The 22,568-nt window shown below is 27.0% G+C and overlaps 2 protein-coding genes across 2 annotated transcripts in view; one reads left to right on the plus strand and one right to left on the minus strand.

Moving 5' to 3' along the window:
* LOC122499266 (ras-related protein Rab-43) overlaps window positions 1-22,568 on the plus strand; it is a 145,218-nt gene that overhangs the window by 120,246 nt on the left and 2,404 nt on the right. The window lies entirely within an intron of this gene.
* Window positions 16,694-22,568, minus strand: part of LOC122499236 (septin-7) — a 145,214-nt gene continuing 139,339 nt past the window's right edge. The window contains exon 9 of the mRNA XM_043607451.1: window positions 16,694-16,900. Within this exon, the coding sequence (XP_043463386.1) occupies window positions 16,852-16,900 (49 nt within the window). The 3' untranslated portion in view covers window positions 16,694-16,851. The remainder of the gene's footprint in view (window positions 16,901-22,568) is intronic.

Below are 22,568 nucleotides of genomic sequence, written 5' to 3' on the forward strand. Positions count from 1 at the left end.
TTTTGTTTCACTTATTTTCGAATGAGAATAGTAAATATTTAATGGATTAATAAGGGAAGGGGACAGAAAAGGAAAGTCAATTCAATTAAAAGTCACGCAGTGTTGAATTTACACATTGAACTATACTAGAAGAGAAAAAAAGAGCAAAGAAATGACGCTAACTTTGTTATATGACAAAAATAAAAACATTGTAACTTGTTGATGCTATCACTTAATTTGTTATTAACACTTATTTTTGTTAATTTTGAGTAATATTTTATCGTTTATGGTTTCTAAAATTTTATTTTTGTTATAACAGGCATTTAGCCCACCTATCTGTACAGTCGATCAACCGAGACCTACTTGAAAATTATTGCTTTATTGCAGGTGACTTGCTGACTTGCTTTTGATGATTCAATAAATTATTTATTGACACTAATACACCATGACAAATAATTAAATAGTTTAATAATAATAATAACAATATTAATAATATAATAATAGACCATAAATATTCGTAAATTAATATTTTTATCATTTAAAAAAAAAATGTCAAAACATTTGTGTTAAAAACGCGTTTTTCATAGTTTAAAATCATTATAAACATTAATTTGTTGATGTAAAAAAAATTTTTTTTTTTGGACTTAAAAATTTTTGCTGGTAAATGATGTGGGCGATCCATGAGGGCCCTCGCGTGGGCCCTCAAGGATTTGCCCTTAGGTAAGTTCATTATTTTCAAAAAAAGTAACATTAAATATTTGTGAAAAACGTGTTTTTCATTGTTTAAAATGATTGTAAACAATAATTTTTTGTTGTAAAAAAATTTTTTGTTTGGACTTAGAAAAATTGTTGAGCAGGGCATTCATAATGGCTAAGAGCAGGGGCCCTGCTGGTGCCCTCGTAAATTTCCATAACATTGTGATAGGATTTCTGGAAAAATGTCACTTAATGTTTATTTCAGGTGCTTTGAAATGTAATTTAATGCAATCTGAACTAAAGTTTTTTAATAAAAAACTTTTTTTTTTGAAACTTAGATAAATTTTTGAGCAGGGCAACCGTAAGGGCAAAGAACGGGGCCCCTGCTGGTGCCCTCGTGGATTTCTCCTCATGGATCTTCCACGAGGGCCCCCAACGGGAGCCTCGGAGCTGTGGGGCTCGAACGTGGCTTTTTCCACACGGGATGTAACTTCAAATTATTTTTTTTAAAAATTAAATTAAATTTTTTCAAAAAAATGAATTCTTTAACTTGTCAGTTAAAAGTGTACAAAATTCAAATTTTCATATATTTTAATTTGAAACCTTTTCAAAATTATTCACATATTTAAATACAGAAGTAAACAATTTTTTGAATAATAATTCTTATAAAGAATTTTATCAACAAATTTTTAAATAATTGAATTCTTTTGATGAATTTTAATCAAATTTTTAAGAATAATTACATTTTTCTACATAGGAATTCGATTAAAATTAAACTGAAAATAATTAAAATTAAAAAAAATTAATTTAATTTAATTAATTAATTAAATTATAATTTTTAATTTTTTTTTATTTAATTTAATTAATTAATTAATTTTTAATTATAATTAAAATTCTGCGACTAGTTTTAATTTAGGAAAATAATTTAATTCCTAAAACAAAATAATTTATTAATAAAAAAAAAATTTTATTCATAAAAAAAGTTTATTATTTCTGAAATTAATTGAATTATTGCGAAGAAATTTATAAAAAATTTGTTAATAATTGAATTGCTGTGAAATATTTATTATTTATGAAAATAATTAAATGTTTGAGTACAATTTTATACAAATTTTTTCTAAATATTTGAATTCTTTTGGGTCTATTAAAATAGTAGATATTGAAAATCATTGATGTGAGCAGACTATTTCAATGAAAGGAATTAATGCTGGTAAAGAAAAACTTGTATTTAATATATCTTAATTTCACGTATTAAAACTGCTTGTATTACTTGTTTAATTATTCTCATATGTATAATATAATCAGTAATAAGCACTATTTAAAATTATTAATCTCCATAAAAATGAAATTCTAACAATTATATATAAGAAAATATTTGAATTGTGAGAATAAAATTTTTAAATTATCCCGCCATTCATATTTACCAACCATTAAGATTACTTGTTCGAGAAAGATTCTTTTTTCCTCTATACACATGTTAGTTTAGCGTAGTTGGTTAGGTAGTTGCGTTGCGTCCGTCGAAACCCGCGTTCGATTCCCCGTTCCCCCGAATTTATTTTCAAGTTTGTCTTCTTTAATATAAGGTTTCCAAAAACAAAAATAGTAGAAACAACTGCGGGAGAAGTATAAATAAGTTAATTAAATAATTTTTTAAATTTTATTTTTATGAAAAAACCCCATTTTGTATAAGTATTAAATATTTATTATTATTTTAAATAATATAATTAATGTAAAATTAACGAATAAATTATACAAGAAACTTTCGTTTCTATTTTAGGGGAAATTTTCTTAAATCATTTACTGAACAATTGTGAAATTAACAGAAATAATTTTAGAGAATCTTCCAAAAAAACTTCCTTAAATTTTTCAGGAAATTTCCAGTCCTTTTTCCAGGAAAATTCCATTGATAATTTCCTGGAAGTTAACAGTGGAAACTTTAAATCTTGAGACATATCAAGTTTCCTGGAAGTTTCCAGAAACTTAACACGTCAAATTTCCGATCTTAACGTGGGAAACTTCCTGGAAACTTCCCGGAAAAAACTGTGCTATGTGGGAATATATTCTGCATTTCTTACATGCTATTTAATTTCTTGATCGAACTCTATATTTTCTTGGATCAAGAATATCTGTTCTTCTCACAAAATAAATGTTTTCTTCATCTAAATCTTGAATTACTTTAATGAACGTTACAAAAAATTGAATGAATAAAATAAAATAATTCAATTGACTATATATAGTCTCAGAACAAGAAAATATTTTATTCATTTAATACATTTCATATTTCGTACAAGACTATTAACTTCTTGGTCGAGTCCCATATTTTCTTGGATCAAGAATATATGTTCTTCTCCCAAATATTCTATGTCAAGAAAATCGTTTTCTTGAATCAATACTATAATAGTCTTGGCCGTGTTCAATCCCACGATTTGCTTCAATAAAAGAAAAATTTTCTTGGTTCAATACTTTTTTTTCAGTGCAGTAAATATTTACTTAGTTCAAACAAATAAAAATAAATAAGTAAAAACAAATAAGTTTAAATACAACCGAACGAGCGTTAGCGAGTGAGGTATATGTCGCTAGTAATAAATAATTTTCATATATTTTTACAATTCCAACGTGAAAAGGTTATCTATATGTTTAGAAACAAAAACCAATAATTACTTTTGTATCTAATATTATAATTTTTCATAAATAAGCGGTTTTAAGGCTGAAAACGTCAAAATTTTACCTGTCCCCACAGGAAGTTTAGAAAAAAAAGTTAATAATTTTAGTAATATGCAATAATAAATATAATTACTCAATAGTAATTGTATTTATTATTGCATATTACTAGTATCATATTATATATCATATTATATTACTATATCATATTACTACCCAATGGGAAGTAAACGATTGGTTCAATAATGGGCCATGCTTGGCGAACTCCGTTCCATTATTGGAACATTAATGGCAACCATCATTGGACCACCAATGGTTTAAACTTGGGATGATCACGCTACTGCCAATGATCGGTAGCCAAGCATCGGGCCAATATTAGTTGCCAAGGAATTGCCAAGGAGACAAAATCGATTTTCAAAAGCTTGATTTTTTATTGGCAGCCAACAAAAAACCAAGGTTTTGAAAATTGATTTTTCTTAATTATTAATTAAAATTTATTTTTAAAAAATATATTTTTCAAAAATTTATTTTAACAAAACATATTTTTTAAAAATATATATTTTTTTAAATTAATAGAACATATTAATTTAATTTGTCACCTCTGGTAAAACAAAGATGAAAGACTGATAAATTCCCTCACTTTATATCTTACAGTGGAGGGATAACTGTGAATGTCTTTGCGAGAGAGGAGCAGGTACTTATATAGAGCCAGTGAAACAGGTCACAAGCGAGAAGAAATCACTAGCATGCACTCTGGCGGCGCTTGTCGGAACTGTTTTCTGGCGCGCATGCATATCCTGACATTATCGACACAGCGCTTGGCAACCAACGTTGCGCCACTTCCGACAAGCGCCGCCAGAGTGCATGCTAGTGATTTGTTCTCGCTTGTGACCTTTCTCACTGGCTCTATATAAGTACCTGCTCCTCTCTCGCAAAGACATTCACAGTCATCCCTCCACTGTAAAATATAAAGTGAGGGAATTTATCAGTCTTTCATCTTTGTTTTACCAGAGGTGACAAATTAAATTAATATGTTCTATTAATTTAAAAAAATATATATTTTTAAAAAATATATTTTTTTAAAATAAATTTTTGAAAAATATATTTTTTAAAAATAAATTTTAATTAATAATTTAAAAAAATCAATTTTCAAAACCTTTGTTTTTTGTTGGCTGCCAATAAAAAATCAAGCTTTTGAAAATCGATTTTGTTTCCTTGGCAATTCCTTGGCAACTAATATTGGCCCGATGCTTGGCTACCGATCATTGGCAGTAGCGTGATCATCCCAAGTTTAAACCATTGGTGGTCCAATGATGGTTGCCAATTGTTTTGCCAAAAAAAACCATTGGGTACCAAGCATGGCCCATTATTGAACCAATCGTTAACATTGGCAACTTCCCGTTGGGTAGTATTTTAGTATCGTCTACTTTAGTACAGTTGAATAAAAAAAAATTTTTTTTAAATTCATTTTATATATGTTTTTTTTCAGTTTATGCTTGACAGCAAATTTGGATGCTATTCATTATTTTATTAACAAACAGTGAATTATTTAAATGAAAATCAAATGTTAACTTAAAATTACTTTTGTAAACACAAAAAATAACTTCCTTAAGTTAATCCAGGAAAAAGAATCAATGTTCTAATTGATTTATTCATTTTTCACTCATTTTAAGTTGGAAATTTGATAAGGGAATCACAAAATAATCTCCACCGACCCTTAAATATTTTACCACAAATTAAACAATTATTTATAGAAAAGGTTAAATAAAGCGTAGTTAGGGGAGAGTGGGGCAAAATGGGGTAGGCGGGTCAAATGGGGTATCTCTGTTTTTCCATGATAGGTACTTTTAATTTTTTTTTCCTCGACATATATCATTAATGTTGATAAGAAACTGTTATTAATTATGAAGACACTCCAAAGAAAATTTTTTTTTGAAAGTTATACAACTTTTAAGTTTTAAGCAAAAAAAATATGAATTTTTTTCAAAATTAAAGTGCTCTCCAAACTTTTTGGGATAATGCATTTAATTTGGCAAGTGTGGGATCTTTTTCAGTACTTATTCTAGAGTAATTTCCAATAGAATAGATTGTTTAATTGTTTACAATAACTTGTAAACATTGCATTTTGTTTTAATATGCAGTGTGGGGCAGAATGGGGTACCTAAGTGTGGGGCATGCCGGAAGCTACGCCGTTTCATTAAAACTATTTAAAAACATTATATTATGCATATTTAAAGGTTTCCTGCAGAAGAATCGATATTTTTGCTTCGAGGCATTTATACTATCGATGTTTCATTATCGATATATCGATATTTTGCAATATCCATGTTTTTTTTGTTAAATTCCAATAAATGTTACTTGTTTTGTCATAGTAATAAAGAATCCTACTTTTTGTTTGTATTTATAATCTCATACAACAAGAATTTAATGAATTTTGAAAAAATACTCAATGTTTTGTATAGTTATTTGATGCCACCCCATTTTGCCCCACGGGTGGGGCAAAATGGGATTTTAGCACTTTCTTAGAAAATACGATATAAGTTCTTTCAAAAATTTTTTTCTCCGCTATTATCATAATTTCCTCAAAGCTAAGTGTACAAAGAAGAATTCTGAAGTTTAGCTGAATCGATTTATTCGTTTGGTTCTCTGTAAACAGCCAATTTCAAAAAGGTACCCCATTTTGCCCCACTCTCCCCTATATTGTTTTGGTCAATACGAATGAGATCCACTTTAAACCGATTGAAAATTAATGAAACTTTTTTCAAAAAATTAAAATATCCAAAGTCGGTTGAAAAAGTTCCCACCGGCCTCAGTTTCCACCGACCTCAGAATTTTCACCGACCTTCGTATTACGAAGAACCTAGTGTAAATGTAGTGTTATGGTGCCACATATATAAGGAATAAAAAAACCTATAGCTCAGGAAAGTTTACCATAAATTACTTAAATAAATTTCCATAGATTACCACGAAAATTTTTATAAATTACCGCAAAAATTTCCATAAATTACCGAAATAAAAATTTTCAATTGTGATTTCTACTTTGCATATTTTTAAAAATTACCGACAAAATTTTTTTAAATTACCTTACAAATTGCCATAAATTACTTTATAAATTTCCATAAATTACCGCGAAAATTTACATAAATTACCAAAATCCAAATTTTTAATAATAATTTAAATTTTACATATTTTTATGAATTATCGCAAAAATTTCCATAAATTACCATAAATTTCTATAAATTTCCATAAATTGCCAAAATAATAATTTTTAAATGAGATTTACGCTATAATATTGTTTAAATTACCGCAAAATTTTTTTTGACAGAATGTGTCCAAACAGTGAATTAGTTAATTACTACACTTGTTTACAACAAAAATTATAAATAATTTTTCCGGACCGCTATGGATTTTTCTTTTTAAAGTCTTTATCTTCAAAAAAATATATTCACTGAGAAAACTGGAGTATTGGACTCACGGAGTAATAATAAGGAGACTGTACTACCAGTGAGATACCGTGCCAAATGTCTGCCTTGGTTCACTGAGTAGTAAAGACTTCTCAAAAATAAAGCGCATGCACAGTTTGCAACTATCTTCGTCACTCTTGAAAGAACGATGAGAGAGATCATTATTTTGACGTGCGAGTTAGAAAGTGTGGTTATGTTTTATTGTTAACAACAGCAACTATACGGGAAAATCAAGATTTAAATAAGAAAAAATATTAATTAACAAACTGCAAAGAGAAGAGTAAGTACAATATATTATAATATTAATAAATTGTAATATAGGTGTGAGTAGATATTAATAAAAAGATTATTTTTGTCGAACCGGAGTAATTCTTTTCTTTGTATGATAAAGTGAATGAATACAATATAATATAATGCTATAATCGCTATAATGCTAATATAATTAATATCTACTCACACATTTCCTATATTACAATTTATTAATATTATTTAATAGTATATATTACATTGCGTAACAAGTGTAAACTAGCGGCCTTTTTGGAACGAGCGCTAAGTTTTCGTAACGAGTCGTAGGTGAGGGCGCCTTCGGCGCCCTCACCTACGACTCGTTACGAAAAAGAAGCGCGAGTTCCAAAATGCCGCCACACGTGTTGCGCACGATACTCTTCATAACAAAATCATAAAAAGGCGTTGACACTGAAAAACATATATAACTGAAAAGAATGTTGAGAAACGCATACATAAGATTCGGAACACAGAACCACTGTCAAGCGTACTTACTAGTTGATCGCGCGGGGGGGGTCGGGGGTCTCCCCCCGACGGGGTCCAGGGGCGGAGCCCCGGTCAGGGGGTTCGGGGGGCGAAGCTTCCCGACTACAAAAAAAACCAACTCAAAAGAATAATAATAATATTCGACATTTCAAAGAATCGCATTTTATAATACCCCAAGCCACCGGACGCGTCGGGGGGCGAAGCCCCCCGAAACCTAGTCGTGTACTTCGACGTATTAATAAAAATAATATCATTAAAGAATAAAAACAGAATTTTTCACACGAGTGATCACGAAAAGAAGGTTAGAAACTCTCAGTATTTGACAGATACTGTGTTGCTGCTGTAAGACTCGGTAAATGTAGTTAACTGAACGAAAACATAATCACGCCTCTTCTGGACGGAATTGCAACTACTCGAGCGTTACAAAAATACTCGAACAAGCACAAACAAAGCTCTTTTTTGAACTGAACTGTCATTCGCAGTATTTTCGTAACTACGTACTAAAAAGAATAACTTTACATTGGCCTACGGAGAGACAAATAACGCCATTTTTATGATTGCGTTATGAAAATATATATTGTCAACAGTAAAACATAACCACACTTTCCAACTCGCACGTCAAAATAATGATCTCTCTCATCGTTCTTTCAAGAGTGACGAAGATAGTTGCAAACTGCACATGCGCGTTATTTTTTAAAAGTCATTACTACTCAGTGAACCAAGGCAGAAATCTGGCACCAGTTTGACTAGGGGATACGCTGGAGAGCAGTCTCCTTATTAATTACTCCGTGATTGGACTAAACATCTGGAGGGACAAATCGTTGATATTTGAGAGTTAGCTATTGGATAACAATCTAAATGTTCAAATTCACCATTGACAGATATTCGTGCCAATTCTTCAACAGAGGGACAAATTAACCATCTTGAGAAATCCCTTCCTTATCCGGCGCGAAATGAATAAATATGGCAACCTAACCCCTAAATTAAATACATAAAATGTCAGAAAAATAATTTCGCGCGCATCAGATCGTACACATTTTCTGCGCAACTTTTAACCCTCAGATATAATGGGAGAGAATATACAAGTAGATTTCCATTATCAATTCAAAATTTATTTTAGAAGGACTATTTAACTCTCTTCATAAGCAAAGGAAATATACACTTTTTAAACCTCTGAATTTGACTCTCCAGTTTTCTCAGTGTTGATAATAATCATAACGATAAAAAAAATTTGTTTAAATTTCATAAACCAAATCGTGCGCTACGCGGAGAATCGCCCATGAGAATCACCTTTGCGCAGAGCGCGAGACACTTTTGTTAAAAATATTACATATAGAAAAGAAAATTCATTGAAACAGTTTTACATTATCACACGCATATATACAAGTATAACGATTTTTTTTAATACCCGACCTTTGATCATTTGAAAAAATTATTTAAAGTACAAAAAAACGCTAAAAATACTACTGCGTAAGGTTGTCAATGTCAAGTCACACTGTTAATATTTATTTATGCAAATTTCCCATCATATTTCTCATGAACACTCTCGCTATTGCACTAAAAAAGAATTATATATTAAAAAACATCCCTGTGTGGAAATTTTGCCAAAAGTCAATCTGAACATTTAGAAAAAAATAAAAACTTTAGTTAATTATAATAATATTTAAATAATTTAAATAAGTAAAATTTACGTAAAGTTTTTAGTTTTTAATTTATAGAACCTAATTAATAATAATTTAGTCGTGTGTCGACCTCAGACCCCATTTTCAATTTATTTCCTATTCTTATTCAATTTATTAATATGTAATAATAATAATTAAAAGTTTTCTAATTTTGTGTATAACAAATTATTTAAACGAATTAAAAATTTTAACAAAATTTTATGGTACTTCTTAAAATCTTTTTAAACTTGCTATGAATTTAATTAAAAAATATTAATGTTAAATGTAATAAGTCAAGTTATTTTATTTAATAATTAAAGATTTATTTTATTTTATTTCAATTTATTATTTCTAACGTAACCATATTTTTCACAACTTTGATTCTAAGTATAAATGAAACTGAGAAATGAAAACTTATCTGCGTTAATGTACAAGTCCGCAGGTCGTGGGTTCGATTCCCCTCGGGCGCAATTTTGTTTATTCCCAGTGAGAAATTTCTCACCGGTCCAATATTGGGCTGGTGCTTGGGATGTAACGGGTTCGCCAAGCATCGGTTGTTAATATTTGTCCAATATTGGCCAAATATTTGGCAACCAAGAGAAAAAAATTTTTTTAATTAAACAATAATAATAAATTAATGTTTATAATTTTTGTTTAATACATTTATTTGTATATTTATTTATTTTTTTTAATAATTTATGTAAATAATAAATTATTTATTATTTATAAATTATAATTGCTTTTAAAATGCAGCACGCAGCAGCTATTAGGAAATCGCATTCTGCAAAAAATTCTATCATTGAAAAATCAATGATAGGCGAGAGATATCCGCGTCATTAAATAGATTCACAGATATACTCTGGTCTCGCGACGAATCTCTCGATACTTATACACTTAAGTCGCCGTGTTAGTTGCGAGAAAAGTTAGAGCGTCCCTCTTGCGGCAAAGATTGCAATTTTCACGCATCGCTTTACCGACGGCCTTATTATACACACAGTTTACGTGATAATTCTTATTTCTGCCGCAAGAGGGACGCTGTCACCGTTCTCGCAACTAACACGGCGACTCCAGTGTATATAAGTATCGAGAGATTCGTCGCGAGACCAGAGTATAGGTATCTGCGAATCTATTTAATGACGCGGATATCTCTCGCCTATCATTGATTTTTCAATGATAGAATTTTTTGCAGAATGCTAATATTGGACCAATATTAACAACCGATGCTTGGCGAACCAGTTACATCCCAAGCATCAGCCCATGTTGGTCTAATATTGGGAGTCAATCGGCGCCCAGCACGGCAACCAATATTGGACCGATATTGGACCGTTTATAGTCTATTGGCAATTTCTCACTGAGTTTTCATAGTTTTGCATTATTTCTAGATTTTAATAAATAAATATAAATTAAATAAATAAATAAGAAAAGGGAAAATTACCCCCCCCCTAGGTTAGAGAGGGGGGTGGCATGAAAAAATAACAGTTACGGTACAGCGAAACGGAAATTGAGAAAAACGATCGAAATTATAATTTAAATATTATGGCGAGGGGTTTTTTTCACTCTAGAATATAACGATTGTAGTACAAAGAATTTCGGGAGTATATCTGGAAGTACCTAGCAGTCCTAATTTATTGGTAATATACTATTGGTTTGAGAGTCAATGGAGTTATATGAGAATACTGCCGTTTGAAATAAAAACTTAGTTAACTGACATTTATATCGAAACGAGAAAATAAGGAAAAACTGTTTGCTTTCAGAACCCTAATAAAAATTAAAAAATTGTTCAATTCAACTTCACATACTGGGTATAATGATGGTGCTCTATTTAATTATGAAATAAAAAATTAATTATTTAAACAAATTATATGAAAAAGAACACTTGCGTGTTTTTCCGAATGCAAATATGAAGTAAAAAGTTAGGTAAAGTCCTTTGCGTAGTTGCTCAACAAAAATGTACGCGAGCTCGGTCCTCCGATTTGATGGAAAAACTTACCTAACTGACAATGACGTCATGTGGTAAGGGGACGGCTGCTTGCTGCTTGCGACCCGAGGATAAACCGAGTTTAGCCGAATGCAGTTAAGTAGTCGCTCGGCTCTGTCTCGACTGACTTTTTGACGGAATAACTTAGGTAATTGCAAGCGTTGCAGATGCAAAGTTTTTATTTCAAATCCAACGCTCAGACTCGACTACTTATTTGATACAAAAAACACACAAATGCCTTTAACTAAGTTTTTCCTTCAAATCTTACATTCGAGCTCGTAGCCTCGTTTGTTTTTTGGACTACGCAAAGTCCTTTCCTTAACTTTTTATCAAATATTCCTTCATTTTCTGCAATTTCTTAGATTTTTAATATTAATTTTTTACAAACAATAATTTGCAAAAAAATTAAACTATAACTATTAGACGCAGTTTTTTCTTACGAGTTCATTGATACCAAAAACTCATTTTTCACCAAAATGTCAGTTAACTAAGTTTTTATATCACACGGCAGAATATCAGAGAGTACCAAAGAGTCCTATGTGGATACTCGCAAGTATTCTAGAGTGAAAAACCCCTCGTATTATGGGGTTATACACACTGTGTGTATATTATATAGAAACCGGAAATTGAAGATTTGGCGTAAAAACCGGTCTTTGAAATTTTTTTTTAAAAAGTAGGAGAGAAAGGAAGAATGTACGTTACGCTCTGCGTGCGTAGATTAAACTCAACTCACAATTACAAATGCGAGAAGCACGTGCTTCTCAGAAATGTGGGTCACTTTCATTAAAACATCATCCATCGACAAATTTCAAAATTCCAACGTAAATTGTCCGATCGTTTTTATCCTTTTTTTTCACTGACAACCGTTTATTTGTAATAATACTATTTTCATTATCAAAATTTACAAATTGGTTTTTTTAGCAAAAATAATTTTTTTATAATTTAAAATAAAAACTGTTTTAGGAATTTTATATTTTATTTTTTGTATTTTTGTATTTTATCTCTTTTTATATTTTTTAATTTTTTTATTTATTTTTAATTTTTTAATATTTTTAATTTATTTTTATATTTTTTACTTATTCACTTTTTTTACTTTTTAATTTTTTAATTACCTCTTTTTTATTATATTTTCTAAATTTTTCCATTTTGCTTATTTTTGAAAGTCAAAAATACTTTCTTTTTATTTTATTGGTTTAATTTTAATTAATTAATTAAAACAATTGACATAATAATTAAGAAAATTGATAATTTTTGCCTTTACAATTGCCTGTTAAGTTTATTATCCAAAAGGTAGTATTTTCACCGCCATGAGTTCGTGTAGCCGCGGGGTTAAAGCTACCTACCTTCAATGCCGACGGATTCGGGTTCGACTCCCTCTAGAGTTAAATATTTTTTCAAGTGATTTCCTCTGTGTAAATTACTAGTAATATAATAATAGAAATATAAAAAGTAATAATAAATAATAGGAATAATAATTAAAATAATAATTTTAATAACAAAATATAGTGGCTTATAAGAAAATACCTAGTAACAAAAATGAAAAATTGGAATAATAATAAAAAGAATAGTTGTTGTAAAAATAATAGTTATAAAAATAAAAAAGAATCGAATTATATAATAGATAATTAATTAATAATTAGGAACTTAACATGGAGGGAAAAGGTGCAATAAAGAATAATTAGAATCGTGTTGTAGATAATTTACTGAATACACAATATATAATAATAATAATAATAAGTATGACACTTACAGTAGATAAATTATTACATTTTGTCCATAAGTAGCGGCGGCAGCTTCAATTTATCTGGCACGACAAAATATAATTTCTATGTCTCTTCTCTCCCAATTTTTTTTATTTATTTTTTTTCATACAATGCTATTATTACAAACAAGCGTATTTATAAACATAAAATTCAATATTAAAAATGCGATTTTTTTTATTATACCTTGCGTTCATTGGACACAATAATTTTATTTCTTTTTCTTTGCATATTTAATGTGTATATAAATGATAAACAAGAAAAAAAAAGAACAACGAGATGTAAATAAGTTTAACGGCAGACCTCAATTTTCAATTTGAATAAAATACAATTGTAAATTCATTGCTCGAAATTTGCGAACAATGCGAACAAAGCGAATATAGAGACTTGTACATTGTTGATAATTTTAGATGTGGAAAAAATCAGTTTTTTTTTTGTTTAAAAAGGAGAGAAAAAATGTACCTATATTACAGAATTAAGTAAAATTCTCCATTAGGATTTAAAAAATCGTTCAGTGACGTACTAAGAAAAGGGGGTTAATTTTTATTTTCTTGAAAAATTAATTTTATTTTATTGGTAATTTACGAATTTGTTAATTAGGAAAATTTAGTTAATTATTAACAAAATTTCGAAATTTATTAATTAACAAATTAATTTTTCTATTTGTTAATTATTATTAAAATCTTTGTGTAACTAATTATTTTCTTAATAATTTAATGACCCAGGGAGGTCCTTAATCCATCACTGAAAATAAAAAAAAATTAATTTAATTGTTTAAAAATGGACGCATGGTATTTTTTTGATACAGAAAAATGCGTACAAAATAGGAATGTAGCATGCGATTTGTTTCATATATTTTCACAAGTGAAATTTTGGAAAAGAAGAAAAATTTTTTTAAAGAAAAAAATTGTTTTTTGCTTGTATATATAAATATATTTTTTTTATGAAATTTCACTTGAGAAAAATATTTGGATCGCTTGCTGTGTTATATTTTGTGCATATAATAATAATAATAATAATATAGGCGCGTATTTTAGAAAACATATTTACGTTCTTGGCACAAAAATTTAGCCTAAAAACTATTATATCTATATATGTATAATATTTATAAGGTATTTCCAAAAATCCGGTTGATGAGGCTTTAAAAAGAAGATGAAATTTTAATTTTCAGGCCTTTCAAAAATTTCGTAATAACCAAATATACTCGCCTCCTAAATAGTTTCTTTTATTTCCGCTCTTCTCTTGCCTCTGATTTCACTTTCCCAATCAAATACATATTTCGTCATAATTAGTTTTTTTTACTTAGAAAATATATTTTGAAATTTACCAAATTATTCGACATTTACATAATAGAATTTTTCTTTTATAAAATATACAATTATTGAATGGAGAAAAAGTAGAAAAAAATACTTGGTAATGAAAATTTCATCTTTTTCAATTTTTGCAAAGTTAGATTTCTGCAATATCGACTGACGGTATGAAATTTTTTTTTAATTGATTGATTGTATTTAAGGTTATTTAAGTTTTCTTCGTCAACTTGAGGTTATAACAAAAACTAATTTTTTTAATAAAAATACAAAATATTTTTACTAAAAGTAGTAAATATTTTTACTAAAAAAACTAAATATTCTTACTAAGAATGTTTAACATTTGTACTAAAAGTACTAAATATTAGTACTAAAAATAAAAATACCTAGTATTTTTAGGTTAGTATTTACTATTTTTATAGTAAATCATAAAAATACTTAATATTTTTAGTGAAAAATAATACTAAATATTTTTAGTAAAAATATTAATGTTTTCAGTAAAAATATTTGGTATTTTTAGTTTCATACTCACTATTTTTAGTAAAGAAACACAATTATTTAGTACTTCTAAGCAGAAATATTAAATTTTTCAGTATAAATATTCGATTTTTTCGTTTAATATTCAGAATATTTTTAGTAAAAATATTTCAGTTAAAAAACAGAATAATTTTATTTTTGAGTAAAAATAGTAAATATTAAACTAAAAATACTAAATATTAAACAAACAATACTAAATGTTCTCAGTAAAATTATTCAGTATTTTTAGTTTAATATGTAGAATATTTTTTTTAAGTAAAAATATTTAGTACTTTCAGTAAATGTATTTAGTATTTATAGTGAAAATATAAAGTTTTCTAGTAAATATATTTAGTTTATTTGCTAAAACAGACTAAATAATTTTGTTTTTTACTAAAAATATTTAGTTTTTTAGTAAATATATTAAGTATTTTTAGATTAATAAATAGTTTTACAAAAAGTATTAAAAGTATTTTTTAAATTACATATAATAAATATTTTAACTGAAAAAATTTCTACTAAAAGAAAAATAATAATATAGTTAAATATTATTTTTAAAAAAATTAAGATTAGAAAAGAAAATTTCCACAAATTTCACACGAGGAAGCAAAATTTTTTTTACTGAATATTAAGAACAAAAATCTAGTTTTTGTAGTTAAAAAATTGAATTTTGATGGGGAAAGTGAATTTTTTTGCAAAAACTTAATTCGAATTTCGAAATCTTAAAATCTACTTAAACTTAGCTTGATTTTTTCGTGCGTTTTTTTTTCTTATAATATGGCCACTGCGCTCTATTTTATTTGTGATTCGTTCCTGCGATCAACGACATTATCGACAATCGATTTTCGCCATTTTCTATCTCGGGGTCACAATAATAAAAATTTTCTTATGAGCAATTTACGCTTTGATATATTATTTGTTTTTTTATTTTCTTATTTTATTATTATTAATTTTTTCATAATTATAATTATTATAATTATAACTATTATCATTATTATTATTATAACTATTATTATTAATATTATAACTATTATCATTATTATTATAACTAACTTTATAATTAATATTAAAATTAATATTATTAATTATTAAATAATAATTATTAATTAACAACAAAAATTAATATTAATTAATATTACTAATTATTAATTGTTAATGATTAATTATTCTTTATTAATTAATAATATTAGGTAATTATTAATTATCAATATTATTAATATATATATTACATATAAAAAGATTCGCTCGCTAAAAAAATGATTATTTTCAAAGCGTCCAATAAAAAATCGCTTAATTTATTTTATCTTTCTTTTCTTTTTTTGTTTTTTTTAAATCTCGCTCTTTCCATACTTAAAATAAATAATTTGTCAAAGAAAATTTGTCGTCGTATCGATTATTTTTTTTGTATAATATATATATATATATATATATATATATATATATATATATATATATATATTTATAAATATTTGTACGTTGAATTATCAATTATTTGTTAACTAAGATCGCTAAAAAAACAACAACTAAAAATTAAAAAAACAATAGAAAAATATTTTTTTAGGAAATTCGAAAATTTTTTTTTGTCAATTTTCGAAATTGTGCACAGAATTCAGTTCTGCTTTTTTAGCTAGAATTACAAGATATAAAATATTATAAAAATTACAAAATTTTAGTAAAAATATTTTGAAAATTTTTATTTTACAATTTTTACTAGAAGAAAGAATGGAAAAATGTTTTTCAATTTTCCAAATTAGACAAAAATTAAAATTTTATTTTACAATTTTTAATTTTAAAAAATAGCAAAATGCTTTTTAATTTTCGTTTTTTCTTTATTTTTTTTCTATAAATTGTGCACAAATGAAAAATTGACAATATTTTCGATTTTGTGCGCAAAAAAAAGTTTTTTTTTTCGAAATTGGAGAATATTTTTACTTCTTGATGTAACGAGGGAAGAAAATAAGAAAAAACCTGGCAGCGGTTATTATTGTTATAATTTTTTTTTTGAACTAGAAGTGATCTATTTTGTAAATATCGTATTTTTTGTCGTGTTTGTTTTGATTAAAAGAGGCCCTTCTTCTTATTCTTTTTGTCCTTGCCATCGACGGCCCTGAAAGGAGAAATCAAAATAATCTCCCAACTTTTTTTTTAAATAAGGCAATAAAGGAAATGACAAAATTCGTTAAGAGAGGAATAATGATAAAATTAATTTTCTAGGATGAGAGGGAAATTTTGATAGACCTCACTTTTTATAAATATTTATGACTAAATTATATTTATCAGAAATCTAAAATTACTGGGTATTTTGTTTTTACTTTTACTTTTACAAAAAGTACAACCAACACCAAGAGAAAAATATACAATTTTCTACATTAAAAAAATGGGATTTTCACATTAAATTTACAAAAAAAATAATTTTTTTATTTTTGAAAAATGTAAGGAAAGCTAAAAAATATACTGGGTGTTACAAAAGTATAAGTATCTTTAAATAACTTCGAAATTTATTAAAACTAGTAATAATTAATATACCGCATGTCCAAAAAGTATGAAAAATAATTAACTTTAAAAAAAACTTTAGATTTTAAAAAATTTACGAAGAAAAAATGTTTAGGTTTTTGAATTTGAAAAAAAGTTTTTTAAATTAGAAAAAAAAATTTTAATTAAAAAAAACAATTTTTAATGTATTTTAGAATTTTTTTTTAATCTTGCAAATATTTCGAAAATTTAAAAATTCATGCTGACAGAAATTTAGAAAAAAAACACGCATGCGACAAAAAAATTTTCGCATAAAATCGAAATAAAAAAAAATTTCATGCTAGTTTATGAAATATTTAAAAAAAGAATTTTTTATACTTTTTAGTTGGAAAAAAGACCTTTGAGTTTGGCTTCCTTCTTGAAATTCCACTTAGATAACTATATTTCTACATAAATATTATACAATAAATTTTGGTTTCCATCTAAAAAAGCAGCATTAAAATGAGAAAAATAATTTACCTTTAATCCGCAGCAATCACACACAATAAGAGAATATCTGGGTTTTTTTCATATATAGAAAACGATGAGGAAAAAAAATGTTCACACAAAATATGAATTAACGAAAAATTAGTAAAATTTTGTTTTTTATTTTTAAACAATTGTAAATCAATTTTTACTACTTTAGTAAATTTAGTAAATAAGTAAACTCACTAATTTAGTAAGTTCACTAAATATTTAAAATTACTAATCTAGTTAATTCAGTGAATTTTTAAAATTTAGTAAATTTACAATTTTTGGAAAATTCATAAAATTTAGAAAACTTGTTAAATTTAGTAAATTCACTAATGTAGCAAAATTACTAAATTAGTAAATTCACTATAATTTAGTAAATTTGCTAAATTAGTGAATTTACTTACATAAGTAATATCACTATCTTAGTAAATTTACAAAACAAGTAAAATCACTAAATTTTGTATATTTAAGGGGTTACACCACTTTGACCCGTTCAAAACATAAGCTTTTTCAACAATTTTTATTGAAGAATAGAAATTTTTTTAGGAAAATTAAATTACAGTAGGGTATTGTACTACTCTTGAACTACAAAAATATATATATATATATAAATTTCTTTTTTTTTTAAATTGTCGGTTTGACAGATGATATGTTAAAGTACTTTAAAAATGTATCGCCATACGGTGGACACTATAACTCGGTCCAGAATTAAGCTAGACCAAAAAGTAAAAATGCTTTAGTTTCTGTAGCTCAAAATCTAGCGAAATACGTATCCGTTTTAAAAAAATTTATTTTTCGCAAAATGGCATCGATTTGAAGGAAAAAGTACATATTTTTGCCTAAATTTCATTATTTAAAGTTGTCTAGAAAATTTAAATATTAATATTTCGAAAAATCCGTACGTATTTCGCTAGATAATTATATCACAAACAAAATAAAAAAAGATCTAAGAGGATCGATTGAAATTTGTGGCATCCAGATTGTCCACCGATTTTTAAAATACAGTTTTGAGAAAAACGGGTTAAAAGTTTTCATTACAATGTAAACGTTGGCGCGCGACCCTGCTTGAACAGTTCGAAAATTGTCTTTTTACTTGAGATATCGATATATGGGTGATTCTCCGCGTAGCGCAGAACTTGGTTTTTTTCATGTTATAATGGAAAAATAATAAATAATTTTCATATATTTTTACAATTCCAACGTAAAAAGGTTATCTATATGTTTAGAAACAAAAACCAATAATTACTTTTGTATCTAAGATTATAATTTTTCATAAATAAGCGGTTTTAAGGCTGAAAACGTCCAATTTTTACCTGTCCCCACAGGAAGTTTAGAAAAAAAAGTTAATAATTTTAGTAATATGCAATAATAAATACAATTACTATTGACATTTTAGTATTGTCTACTTTAGTACAGTTGAATAAAAAAAATTTTAAAAAAAGAATTAATTTTATATATGTTTTTTTCAGTTTATGCTTGACAGCAAATTTGGATGCTATTCATTATTTTATTAACAAACAGTGAATTATTTAAATGAAAATCAAATGTTAACTTAAAATTACTTTTGTAAACACAAAAAATAACTTCCTTAAGTTAATTCAGGAAAAAGAATCAATGTTCTAATTGATTTATTCATTTTTCACTCATTTTCAGTTGGAAATTTGATAAGGGAATCACAAAATAATCTCCACCGACCCTTAAATATTTTACCACAAATTAAACAATTATTTATAAAAAAGGTTAAATAAAGCGTAGTTATATTGTTTTGGTCAATACGAATGAGATCCACTTTAAACCGATCGAAAATTAATGATACTTTTTTCAAAAAATTAAAATATCTAAAGTCGGTTGAAAAAGTTCCCACCGGCCTCAGTTTCCACCGACCTCAGAATTTCCACCGACCTTCGTATTACGAAGAACCTACCCAGTAAACGAAAACTAATTGAAATGAATTAAAAAGAATTCACAAAGAGCTTTCGTGAATCCCGCTTTGTGACAAATACGAATTGGAGCCATGATGCAATTTTCCTGAATTCGTGAAACTGTATTGAACTTCCGAACCTTCTATCCGTACCAATTCACTGGACAAGTTTTGAGCCTTTAATTTTTTTCAATTCGTTAGCACGAATTCAATGCATTCCTTGGCCATTTCTTTCGAATGCGAATTCGTTTGGACAAATTGGTACATATTGAATTAAATTCAATTGAATATACAAAGAGCTTGAGTGAATCCCGCTTTGTGACAAATACGAATTGGAGCCTACCAAAAATGTTAATTCGTTTCAATTCATTTGAATTAGTTTTTTTTTACTGGGTAGTGTAAATGTAGCGTTATGGTGCCACATATATAAGGAATAAAAAAAACCTATAGCTCAGGAAAGTTTACCATAAATTACTTAAATAAATTTCAATAAATTACCACGAAAATTTTTATAAATGACCGCAAAAATTTCCATAAATTACCGAAATAAAAATTTTCAATTGTGATTTCTACTTTGCATATTTTTAAAAATTACCGACAAAATTTCTTTAAATTACCTTACAAATTGCCATAAATTACTTTATAAATTTCCATAAATTACCGCGAAAATTTCCATAAATTACCAAAATCCAAATTTTTAATAATACACTGTAAAAAAAGAGCGTCTTGGTTTAAGACGTTTACGTGGTCACTTCTAAGACGTTTATAAGCGTCTTATTTGCCTTCTAAAATGCATGTATTTGGAGGTTATGTTTTTCATTTAAGTCGCTCAAATAAGACGCTTATTTACATAAGACGTTTATAAACGTCTAAACGTCTTATTTTGAGACGCCATTTTTTGCAGTGTAATTTAAATTTTACATATTTTTATAAATTATCGCGAAAATTTCCAAACATTTCTATAAATTTCCATAAATTACCAAAATAATAATTTTTAAATGAGATTTACGCTATAATATTGTTTAAATTACCGCAAAATTTTTTTTTGACAGAATGTGTTCAAACAGTGAATTAGTTAATTACTACACTTGTTTACAACAAAAATTATAAATAATTTTTCCGGCCCGCTATAGATTTTTCTTTCTAAAGCCTTTATTTTCAAAAAAATATATTGACAATAATCATAACGATAAAAAGTTTTTTTTTAAATTTCATAAACCAAATCGTGCGCTACGCGGAGAATCACCCATATAACTAATGACATATCATTTTGGTGATCATAAGGAGTATTTTAAGCAAAAAAAATTTTTTTCAATTTTTTGAAAATTTCAAAGTGGTGTAACCCCTTAATAAATTTAGTGAATTAACTAAATTAGTAAATTCACTAAATATGTAACTTTACTAAATAAGTAAAATCAGTAATTAAGTAAGTTCACTGAACAAGTAAATTCACAAAATTTGTACACTACCGTCCACGAGTATCAGGACGATTACATTCGACTCTATGAAAAAACATGCTATTACTTTTTCAACCATATCTCGGAAATTAAAGGAGATACAAAAAAAAACTTAAATACGGTTAGAAAGCTGATTAAATTCTGCGTAAAATAAGCCGTCTTTGAAGTAATTTCGTTAATTATTTTGTAAGTTGTAGAGTGAGAAAGAAATAAAAAAAATTATCAAATTTTCTCATTTTTGTCTCTTGACTTCAACTTTTTCAAAAATCTAAAAAAAATATAGATAAAATTTTTCTAGAAAAACAGAAGTCTTCGTTAGAATTTCAGCTTTAAAATAAGCCTTCGAAAATTAAAAACGGTTAATCTGTCTTCGATATATCATTAAAAATGTAAAGCCGTGTTTCGACCGATTGGTGCATTGAAATTCACCTGTGACGACTCGATTCTGGCTTCGCGCGGCAGCGAATGAGAGAAAACAGGGACGAATTCATGCTGGGGAATAATAAATAATGATGTTTCACGAGTAATATAAAGAAAATCAAAAGTTTATCGTTCCCCCGCATGAATTCGTTCCTGTTTTCTCTCTCATTCGCTGCCGCGCGAAGCTAGAATCGAGTCGTCACAGGTGAATTTCAATGCACCAATCGGTCGAAACACGGCTTCACATTTTTAATGATACATCGAAGACGGATTAACCTTTTTTTAATTTTTGAAGGCTTATTTTAAAGCTGAAATTCTAACGAAGACTTCTGTTTTTCTAGAAAAATTTTATCTACATTTTTTAGATTTTTGAAAAAGTTGAAGTCAAGAGACAAAAATGAGAAAATTTGATAATTTTTTTTATTTCTTTCTCACTCTACAACTTACAAAATAATTAACGAAATTACTTCAAAGACGGCTTATTTTACGCAGAATTTAATCAGCTTTCTAACCGTATTTAAGTTTTTTTTGTATCTCCTTTAATTTCCGAGATATGGTTGAAAAAGTAATGGCATCTTTTTTCATAGAGTCGAATGTAATCGTCCTGATACTCGTGGACGGTAGTGTAAATTTATTAAATACTATGTAAATTTACTAAATTTAGTAAATTCACTAAATTTAGTGCATTGAATAAACAAGAAAATTTACAACCTTAGTAAATTCACCAAATTTAGTAATTACTATAATTAAGTAAATTTGCTAAATTAGTAAATTGACTAAATAAAAACTAAATCCTAAATTGAATAAATTATTCACTAAATAATTAGTAATTGATTTACTACTTAAAATAATAATTTTAGAACTTGTAATGTAATTAGTAAATTAGCAAATTTATTAAACTTTACTAATGTTCAGTAATTGATAAATGTTAATAAGAGTTGATAAAAATATTATTTATTTTTCGGCTAACATTGAACGAATGTTACTAATTT

Source organism: Leptopilina heterotoma, unplaced genomic scaffold (assembly GCF_015476425.1).
Source record: "Leptopilina heterotoma isolate Lh14 unplaced genomic scaffold, ASM1547642v1 Lhet_100, whole genome shotgun sequence".
In the NCBI taxonomy this organism is placed as follows: domain Eukaryota; kingdom Metazoa; phylum Arthropoda; class Insecta; order Hymenoptera; family Figitidae; genus Leptopilina; species Leptopilina heterotoma.